This window comes from Lycium ferocissimum, chromosome 11, assembly GCF_029784015.1.
Source record: "Lycium ferocissimum isolate CSIRO_LF1 chromosome 11, AGI_CSIRO_Lferr_CH_V1, whole genome shotgun sequence".
Taxonomy (NCBI): domain Eukaryota; kingdom Viridiplantae; phylum Streptophyta; class Magnoliopsida; order Solanales; family Solanaceae; genus Lycium; species Lycium ferocissimum.
The window spans coordinates 45,244,618-45,254,834 of NC_081352.1; the positions used below are offsets into that span (position 1 = coordinate 45,244,618).

At 35.9% G+C, this 10,217-nt stretch overlaps 2 protein-coding genes and 1 pseudogene across 2 annotated transcripts; 2 read left to right on the forward strand and 1 right to left on the reverse strand.

Annotated features, from left to right (window-relative positions):
• Positions 1-444: 444 nt before the first annotated feature.
• LOC132036195 (uncharacterized) lies at positions 445-4,439 on the forward strand. Its single transcript, XM_059426462.1, has 3 exons — positions 445-653; positions 3,339-3,418; positions 4,241-4,439. Exons 1-3 carry the CDS (start codon positions 546-548, stop codon positions 4,308-4,310), a joined length of 258 nt encoding a protein of 85 aa, XP_059282445.1. The 5' UTR covers positions 445-545; the 3' UTR covers positions 4,311-4,439.
• On the forward strand, positions 3,093-3,209 carry LOC132038777 (U6atac minor spliceosomal RNA; annotated as a pseudogene).
• Positions 4,440-4,814: 375 nt separating the features above from the next.
• On the reverse strand, positions 4,815-7,345 carry LOC132036194 (septum-promoting GTP-binding protein 1-like). The gene is made up of 6 exons (XM_059426461.1): positions 6,876-7,345; positions 6,509-6,629; positions 6,126-6,222; positions 5,980-6,019; positions 5,798-5,881; positions 4,815-5,275 (listed from the first exon to the last, which is right to left on the reverse strand). Exons 1-6 carry the CDS (start codon positions 7,242-7,244, stop codon positions 5,111-5,113), a joined length of 876 nt encoding a protein of 291 aa, XP_059282444.1. The 5' UTR covers positions 7,245-7,345; the 3' UTR covers positions 4,815-5,110.
• Between the last annotated feature and the right edge of the window lie 2,872 nt (positions 7,346-10,217).

Consider the following 10,217-nt stretch of genomic DNA (forward strand, 5'->3'; position numbering starts at 1 on the left):
GGAGGGGGGGAGGGGTGGGATGAGGAGAAGGGGGCGGCTGGTGAAAAAGAAAATAAAATAAATTCAAAAAAATTCAAAAAAAAAATCTTTTTTGGTTGCGGGCGAGGGGGGGGGGGGGGTTGGGAGGAGGAGGGGTGGCTGGTCAAAAAGGAAATAAAAAATTCAAGACTTTGAAAAAAAAAAATTTGGGGGGTGTGGGGCGAGACAGGGATGGAAGGAGGAGAAGGGGGTTGGTGGGTTTTTTGAATTAAGTTGGGGTCTTTTTATATTTTATAAAAGATTAAGAAATTTGAAAAAATATATTTTGGACCTCAATTTTTTTAATCCCAAATTTAATTAAATTTTACTTTCAAGTGGTCCCCATGAGTCACCTATACTAATTTCACAACTAAAAGGTCACCTATAGCTAATTCTTCCTACTTTCCTTTGGTGGTGAAGACCCGAATCCGACCCGAATAACTGAATTGAAGAGAAAAATGAAAACACAAAGCAGAGTCTCCTAAAAACTATCCAAGGTTGGGCGAGAGGAGATTAGAGAAGGGAAGATGAGTTCACCAGTGCCTCGAAGAGAGAGTCCATGGGGTATGCCTGAAGGTGATACCAGGCAACCTAAGGCCCACAGATGTAACGACCGCGTTGAGGATGTTGTTCAGGTCTCAATTCCTCTTTTAACCCCTTCCCACTCACTATTTTTATTAAATTATTATTATTATTGAGTCTGTGGTTGGTTGTGTTCCATTTCTTAGATTTAATACTGATTCGTGAATCGTTGTGGGTATTCTGGTGGATGTTATGTTAGCACTTCACTCTAATTGACTAGTAATTGGTTGCCTTTTAGATTCTAAAAGCACACAATATTAACTTGGATTTGTGGTAACTCTGGATTTTGAACACTAACTTGGGTATTCCAAAATCAGGGATGGACCGTACTCAAACCTTAAAATATAATCAAGTGGTAAGGATTGTCCAAGATCATATAAGGAGTATACCATGCATATACTTACCAATTTTGGGATACTTTTTTTTTGGTAACTAAGGAACCCGCAGCCACTACCCTTTGGGTGCGCTCTAGGTAAACCCCGCTCCTAGTGCAATAGCTCGCAACTCACACACGGGAGATGTAAACCGCACTAGGGTTGTTGGTGAGTGGAATCGATCCCAGGTCTCCCATGTGGGAAACCACTCGCTGAACCAACTCAGCCACCTTGCGGGTACCAATTTTGGGATACTAACAGTGTTCATCATGATGTGCTGAAAGACGAGGCCAACTAAGAACCGTTTACCTTCACTTTCTAACTATAAAAACGGTGATGCAAAACCTAGATGCAAATGTGATGGTTCACTAGTTTACAAGCAAGTAAAGGAAGAGGAATCCTGGATATGTTTCGTGGCTTTAACATTAAAGTGCTTCTGGGCTTGAGCACCTTTATTGCAATATGATGGTTCAGAGAGGAAAAGAAGTGAGGAAAGGATGAACTATGGAACTTGTACAGTTCAGGAGTTGTTCTTTGGAACGAGAATAAATCCGGAAACTGACCTAGAATTCTTTGGCATCAGCCCCTTACCAAGTTCAAGAAACAACAGAACTTTCACCAAAAATTCATAGATGTCAACTTCTACTTCCTTTTTTTGTTTGCTTTAATGAATGCTTAGCTGCTTAGGTATTTCAGATATCACTGATTTTCCTACTGTAAAGTTTACTTCCAAATAATGAGAAAGCTACAGATTGTGTACTTCTACAGCAAGTGGTCCAACTAAAAATAAATATTGAGACTTGAAGAGTCCATAGTAATGGGCTTGATTCACCACAAACCATCGAACTACTAGAAGAAACTCGACTCTGGAATAAGTCTCATCTGTTCCAGCTCAGTTTTAAAAAAAAAAGTCTCATCTGTTCCAGCTTATAGACCAAATTATAGTTGCATCTAAAAAGAGAAACAAAACCATTAAACAGTTGCACCATAGCTCATAGAACTAAAAAATTGGGCTGGAAGGGAGGAGCTGTAAGTTCAGTATACAGTCTATATCTAGGTTAAAATGGTGTGTGATGACCAATTTTTGAGCTGCTTTCTAATATTTTGAATAAAAAGGGAAGCCCGGTGCACTAAGCTCCCGCTATGCGCGGGGTCCGGGGAAGGGCCAGACCACAAGGGTCTATTGTACGCAGCCTTACCTTGCATTTCTGCAAGAGGTTGTTTCCATGGCTCGAACCCGTGACTTTCTGGTCACATGGCAGCAATTTTACCAGTTACGCCAAGGCTCCCATTTACCAGTTAGCCATCATTTGAATATAATTGAAAAACAGCCAACTTTTAATGCGGGAATAAAATTTGTACAAAAATGTCCCTAGATTAAAAAAACACAGAAAAACTCCACCATAGTGTGCTGGAGTTCGGAAACTTCCTTAATGTGAAACTCCAGCACAGTGGAATGGAGTTTCAAACTTTTATACCAAATCTGTGAATTCCCTGTATGTGAAACTCCATACAGTGTCATGGAGTTCGAACTTTTACAAGTGAAACTCCAGCACACTGTGTTGGAGTTCTGCAATTAAAACCTACTTTGACGTTGCTGCCCTCATTCAATGGCTTCGAACTTATCCTGTTTTCGCTGATGCAATTCTTTCAGTTTCATCAGCAGTATAAGTAATTCTCATATCGAGTAAGAGAACTTCCATTCTGCTGTTTAACTATATGTTAGAAATTAGTTGTGGAAATACCTGCCTATTCTAATGTAATGATGTTTAGACTCAAAAGATGGCCAGCTTCTTATTAAGTTTATAGTTTTCTTCGAGCACGCTGCTGGTGTAGTAGTTCATATTGGCTCATAAAAAAGGTTCCATGTTTGTCACTTTTATGTCTTCAAATTACGTTGTTGTAGTAGATATTGTAGTATATAGATCAAGAAGCTTAGTATATAGATCTCCTTTGTCAAATAGATGATGGACTTCAATTCTGGCTAAGGCAATGGGTGAAATTCAGGTTATTTGAATTTGCAGTAGTTCGAATATCGAGCATTATACGCGTCTAAATGTTGATTAGTGGTCTGTAAAGTGGCTATTTGTCCATTTTTTCCCCTGTATCTACTATCTAGTGTTCGTAGGAAAGAGAGATGTTTGCATTTTCCTCGACAAGGATGGGAATATCCTTCGAGCTTTACCAAGTTACCAGATCAGTCCATCTATTCATTGGTTACATTTGCCTATGTTTCCAGAATCAGATACTCAACTCTTTTGAATGTCTCAGTTCACCGCTGGCCATTGTACATCATGTACACCATACGCATTTTATGCTTGTTTATCTTTCTTTTTCAGCTGAATTATTTATAATACTATGCAGGCGTGTTTTGAAGGTAATCCATTTAAAACGATACCGGGGCCTTTCAAGCTATTCTGGCGGTGTATGCGTTCTAAGCCTGGGTAAGCTTCAAGTATATGTTCCGTGGATCAGCTGTGAAATAATTGACATTGAAATAATTTGTATCTAACACATAGCTTTATAGCAAACCATCTTCTAATAGATTGCAGTTCAAATAAAATGATTGATAAAGACATCTCTTGTTACTCAAGTCATATATTGCCTTACATTTTCTTTTGATTTATCTATATGAGGTCTTGGAATAAAGTTGAACATCTTAAACAATTAGTCTTTATAGAACGTTCAAATTTTGTTATTTCTATCTAAAAATATACTCCTGAAGATTACTAATACATTTACAAATAGGCTAAAGCTTCTATCTACAGAAGTCGCGAAAACATTAAAATTTGGAGCCAGCCCGAGCATCTAGTTTTGAAAATGATGAACTAGTTGTTGGTTCCTGAACTTAGATTTTAAAGAGTGAACAACTCTAAACAGCAACAAACTTCAGTCCTGACATCTTTGAAAGTAATGAAGATGAATCGTGTGAAAGGAAGATTTTAATCGGGGGTTAAACTTGAATGGAGAAACTGTAAGAAGGTGAGCCCTGGGGGAATGCAGTAAACATTGAAGAATACTTTGAGGGTACGGATGTTAAGTATTTTGTGATTGAGGCTAAAGAGATAATTTCCAACGCTGAAATAAATGAACAAGCAGGAATCATATAAAAAAGAAACAAAGAAATACAGTTAGAAGGAAGTGCTAAATTTAACTGTAAGCAATAAATTTAAGTTCTCTTTATTGCTTTCAGTTGGTATAAGTTTCTGTTGCTATCGTGATAAAGAGAAGGCTTTCCTAACTTTGGATGCTACATGGTTGTGCAGGGAAGAGCCTACTGAGCCATTCTACTACTTGCAGTTGGATCCCCCCAAGAGAGAAGTGCACCTTGAGTAGAGCTTTGCTTTTGTATTTTCCTAAACCTGTAATAAGGTTGTTTATGAATCCTGTCGCTATGGCTTGTATTACTTGGCGAGTTCAAGTCGAATATTTCCCCAATGAAGAATGAAAGTTTATGTTCTATTATTCCCAGTTTTCGAATAAGGCTGAATATCTAATCGAAATGATGTTGATACATATAGAACTTCGAGATACTACACTGCTCTGTTTATTTCGAAGAAGGTACATTTGCATAATAGCGGGCCACAGGAGTGGCCAAGTAAGTAGAATTTGTGATTTTGTGCACCACCTCTGTCCTTTATTCTCTCTTTTTGTTGTGTTTATTTTGACTAATGCTTGTTTCTGCTCGTTATATATTCAACAATGACATGCCTTTAAGTTCAATATTTGTTCTACTCCAGTTTCTCTCTCCTGTTTTCTTAGCATGTTTAGTCACATCGACATCTGGGATTGGTCCATCAGAACTTCACTATAGGAAATAATGTGCTAGTGTTGCTCATATATGTTATCAATGTATTTGAATAGAAGGTAGCAAACTATATTCTAACAAATTTGCGAAACAAGCTATTGGAACGGCATTATTTACTGCAAGAATGAAACAAGAAGGAAAATTTGCGCCATTGTAGGATGTCATATGAAGGCAACCCGAATTTTCACTGGTTGTTGCAATACTAAACTAAGTCTAGTGACCGGTTGACTGAGAATCATTTCTTTTTCTGAGATTTTGTGAATTTTTTACATCTACAATCATAATCAATTCTCTGTTTTTTCTTTTTTTTCTTTTTTTGGTAGTAAGTCTAGAAGTCAATGATGGGTTCTCCAATGGTGAGGTTACGTTCCATCGTCCATGGTAAGTTGAAGAGCTTGGCTGTGATGAACTTGAAGATCTTGTTCACATTTATGTTGTATGTTGCACTTGAGAAGAATAAGGTTGCATTGAGTGCTTTTGCATATGCTCTTGCCTGTTCAAAGTCACATTGAAATGCTGTAAATATGAGTTGATCTAACCAAAGTATGGTTCAAATATATGCAAAAGTTCAGAGCAATTAAAGATACGCAGTAGGAAAGTTTCTCTATTTATGATCCAATAAATGGATGTGGATTTTGCTCAAACTATCAAATTTTCATCAATTTTAATTCCTTGTGTTACGTCGCCTATGGCTTTTCCTAGTTAATCTTGAACCCTACTCCCCCAGAAAACACACACAATACTTTCACAGGTCGGCTCGGTGCACGAGCATCTTGTGATCATGTAAGGATAAGCTGTTTTTCCTGACGCAAGCATCATTATTGATTACATTCTATCCTCATGCAAACATCATTAATTAATTTCATGGCTCAAACTCGTGACCACTTTGTCGTTACTTCAGAGCACCCCTTCACACACATTACTGATGATATAATAAAATTCCTGTTTTTAGTCATTATTACACTTTATGGTGGGGTGAGAGGGAGGGGGGAACATTAGAGAATGAGGCCGATACCTGATTTGCGATGGTCCATTGCAAATCTAATGGCAATTGCACGAAATCATCAAACTTTGTTCCTATCAATACTGGAATTGCCGTCTGAAAACAACAAATTTAACTCAGATTAATTACCCTACACTTTTAACATTTCATAATCAATAGAGAAACATGGAAAGGATGTTTTCTCCTGTCTCGACCTGATTCCATTGTCGTGCTTGTTGATACCAGCTAATGACACTATAAATGATCAACAAAACAATTTTAGACAGGACATAAAAAGTGAAAACAAAGGTTAAGAATCTGGCTTCTGTTTTCTTCAAATGAAGAAGCAAAAACATGATACCTCTTAAGTGTACGCCGACTTGTAAGATCAAACATGAATAACATTGCTACAGAGTCTTTACAAGCGGTTGGAATCTGAGTAGAGGCAGAAACATCACCTGCATTCTTATTATAATCATAAGTTACACAAATTCTGACGTCACATTTTAGTCAAATTCACATATTTGTAGATTTAAATCTCCCTAGTTTCCTCTACCTTTTTATGGGGGTGGTTGGATGCTGGCATATACAGATTCAGAATTTAAATTAGCTGGATTCAACCTTTTGAGTCTCTTAGCCAGAACACATTGTATTTTTAAATTGTTGATTCAGAATTTAACATTTATTTATTTTAATTTTTTTTTTGGCAATATTTTAGAAGTACTGAGTTCAATTGATATGTACCTTGGACTTCCCACATGCTATAGGAGATCCTTGCCCCTTTAACACACAAAATTTTATCCATTTGATTTAACCCTGTTGTTGAACAGCTTTCTTCTCCTGTCTCCTTTCCTACATACTTTGTCTTTAATCAACATGAAAGCCAAGACCAAGATTAGAAACAGAAATTACGAACATCCAATCAAAGATAAAAAATAGGATGGAATACTAAGTACTAGTACTCCCTGTGTCCTAGTTTATATGATGCACATTGATTAGACACGGAGCTTAAAGAAAATGGAAAAAGACTTTTGAAACTTGTTGGACTGGTGACGGTCTAAAAAGAAAAATGCATCACATAAATTAGAGCAAGAGTAGTACAAACACTAACCAAGAAACTTGTCTTGCCAATTTGGTTATCACCCAATATGCATATCTTCAAGGCAACCAGATCCTCCAAAGATTCATTGGAGTGATCACAACAACACGGCGCGGTTAAGCTCCCCGAAAAGCCACTGCCCGAAACTGCCCTGCCAGATGGCGAAGGCGGTATCGTGGTGGTGGTGGTGGTGGTGGAGGAAGAGGAATGGTCGCTTGACAATTTCCTGTACTTAATGGACTTATAGCCTATACAGCAACCAACAAGTTGGTTCCAAAATGACCTTACATACTTTTGAAGTACTAACACCTTGCAGATTATTTTCCTCTTTTTGTTTAGCTTAAACATTCTTCTATAACAAAGCAGTAAACGCTTCCTCATTTTGTTCTCTTTTTTGTTGAATAAATGAAAGTGAGAGAGATGGCCTTAAGAGGATCTTCTGCTTCTCAGGGCCATGAAAGTAAAATCAATACTCTTTTGCACATTCATATTTCTTTCTTTCCTTCTAAGTAATTAACTTTTTCTTCTCTATATTAATTATGGATAATGCACTTTTGGTCCCTAATTTTTGGTAAATTATGTTTTTGGTCCTTGTAATTTATTTCTCAACATATAAAACTTTCAATTAATTAAAATATGTGTTTTTGGTCCCTCATGTTATATCTTGCTATTTATAAAACCATATTATCGTCAATATGAAGTAACAATACAAACTGAACATATTACGTGATTAATTAAGTAGTGAAATAGTTATAATATTACGATTTTTCTAATTATTATATTACGTTAAATTTATGAATATGTATTTACAAGAGAAGGGATCAAAAGTGTGCTAAATAAGATATCATACAGATTAACCAGAATTTAGTAATAATAGAGGGACCAAAAGTGTGATTAACTTAATTAATTAATTTAAAATTTTTATGGGGTTAAGGGAAAATTAGATTAGTAACGGTTGCCGGCGTTACGGGGAAGAGTTGACTGCTTTTGTGGGTCGAAAAAGTCAGGTTTTGTCCTTGTCTGTATCCGTTCTTTGATCGAATGATAGATTGGTACTTCTTGGAATGAGGAAAATGTTTGTGGATCTACGTTTTCTTTTTTCCATTGTTTGTGGATCTACTTGGTCACTGCAAAAATTTTAGTCTTTGATATATAGCTGCACTTTCCTATGAATTATTACTATAGGTTTACAATTTGCATAGCAAAGTTATATTATTCGTATAGTTTACAAACTCTCTCTTTTGTAAAGTACCGATTCACGATAGTTGATTGATTAACTTAACTAACGTAATTTTATAAATTTTGTTGTTATTCAAACATACCAACTAGTTATGAAATCGGATTGATAGCATTCACTCGTGTCCACACGAGAAGGGCCCACGCTGAGTAATTCTCCCCGCCACCACCCCCCCCCCCCGGGCCAAAAAATGAAATAATTTCGAAAATTTCCCTCCAAGTTAGCGCTAGTTTACTAAACTCTTCCCTCCAAGTTAGCGCTAGTTTACTAAACTCTTATCGCTATGAGAATGAGTCATATGTCTATGAGTAGAAGTGTCTTTTAAGATTGTAAGCTTGTTTTCACACACATTAGTCCCCAACCACAAGCACATAGTTCAACATAACCCACCAAAATTGATCACTAAGTATGGAACAAAGTACCCCTCCGTTCATATTTACTTCTCCATGTCTGTTTGACACACCTTTTAAGAAGATAAGTCTAATTATAAGTTATCTCAGTTACTGGAAAATAAAATGGAAATAATTAGTACTCCACTTAATAAAAAGGGTAAAATAGTATAAAATGATAAATTATCTCTTGGTTTTCAAATCTGACAAGTAAAAATTGACATCTATTTTTAATATAGTGGGCAAGTAAAAGCGATTGGAGGGAGTATCTACTAGCCAGTAGTGAACTTATTGCCATATACTATACTTAACACAGCGAGGAATTTAGCATCTTCATCAAATACCTGCTAGTCTCTGTACTCATTTTATTTATTGCGTTTCAAGTATAGTTAGACATTAGGTTGAGATTTTCTAGATAAGCTAGTGAATGTAATGGCAAAGTCAAAGAATTAACCATCTGTTTTCATTCTTCTACATTAATCACCAACTGAAAAAATTAACGAGTAACTAAAGAATGAGAATTTAGTAAAGGAAACGACCTACAACTCTACAAGTATGATCATCAATCACGTTATGTTTTTTGTGATTCTCTATGGTCCTTCCACGATACCTAACGACGAGACATCAAACTGATTTTATATTAATTAATCTATTGGTGAACATAAATTGGTTGGTCTCTGAATTGTCTGGCAATTTGACATTAGATAATCTAACAGGTTTTAAAAAGGAAAAAATAATTTTAAAATTGCATGTGAGTGGCATTGATTCGTTAAAACATCTTTATATTCATCTCCTTTTTTCTTTCCATTTTTTCCTTTGGTGCTTGTCATTTCACTTTTTCTTTATGCCCATTCACTAATGAGGAATTTTATTCTTATGCTTCTAATGATGTGCCGTGTGCGTGCACACATGTTTGTGTTTCGTGGGGAGCTATACTTTGGAATATATGGTGTTTAATTCTCAAATTAAAGAATAATGTAAGTTGGTCAGGATTCTTCCTTATATAATAGGGACGAGCATAAGCAAATTAAACAATTAAATGAGCGAAATGAGATAAAGATATGAACTGTATAATTGTTATACATTTGAAACAAATATTATATCATTTATTTGTTAGTTAGATAAATTGGTTAGTAATTTACTAATTTCAATAAAAATTCACAGATAAGTAGTCAGTTTGGCAATACAGTGGAACAGTGATACTTGAATTTGAGCATTAAGCAACTGCAACGATAATAAGCCTAATATATTTACAAGTTTATTGTATTCAATACATTAATCTAAAATAACGAAATTATTAATCAAGAAAAGGTTTTTTTTACCCAAATGTGCCACAATATGATTGATATTTGATCTAAAACGATCCGTTAGTTAGGCTTAGATTCTACTACTGAATTGTGAAAACAGTCCGACAGGAATGCTTAGGGGAAAAAAAAGAAGAAAGAAGATAATTGAAGAAATGAACACAAGAAGAAGAAAATAAATAACAACAACAATAAGATCTATAAAGGTAATCTCTTCAACTCGTATTCTTGAATCTCAGAAAGAAAGTAGCTACGCCTACTAAAAGAAAAAAAAAGAAGAAGGGGCGTAGCGAAGAGCCCTAAGTACTAAGCTAGCTACCAATCCCTTACTACTACCATCGTTTATTGCTTCATTTTCTTTCATGGGTGTAGCGCGTTTTTTCTCATTCCTGGCTTGATGCCAAGAAGAAGCTGGTGGAGGAAT

Bases quoted from the DNA above. Each gene is read 5' to 3' on its own strand.
- LOC132036194 (XM_059426461.1), bottom strand. From the start codon at position 7,244: ATGAGGAAGCGTTTACTGCTTTGTTATAGAAGAATGTTTAAGCTAAAC. The intron at 6,020-6,125 runs GTATCATGTTTT...GATCATTTATAG, and splicing joins AGTCGGCGTACACTTAAGAG to TGTCATTAGCTGGTATCAAC. The intron at 5,882-5,979 runs GTCGAGACAGGA...TGTTGTTTTCAG, and splicing joins AAGCACGACAATGGAATCAG to ACGGCAATTCCAGTATTGAT.
- LOC132036195 (XM_059426462.1), top strand. From the start codon at position 546: ATGAGTTCACCAGTGCCTCGAAGAGAGAGTCCATGGGGTATGCCTGAA. The intron at 654-3,338 runs GTCTCAATTCCT...AATACTATGCAG, and splicing joins GCGTTGAGGATGTTGTTCAG to GCGTGTTTTGAAGGTAATCC. The intron at 3,419-4,240 runs GTAAGCTTCAAG...ATGGTTGTGCAG, and splicing joins TGTATGCGTTCTAAGCCTGG to GGAAGAGCCTACTGAGCCAT.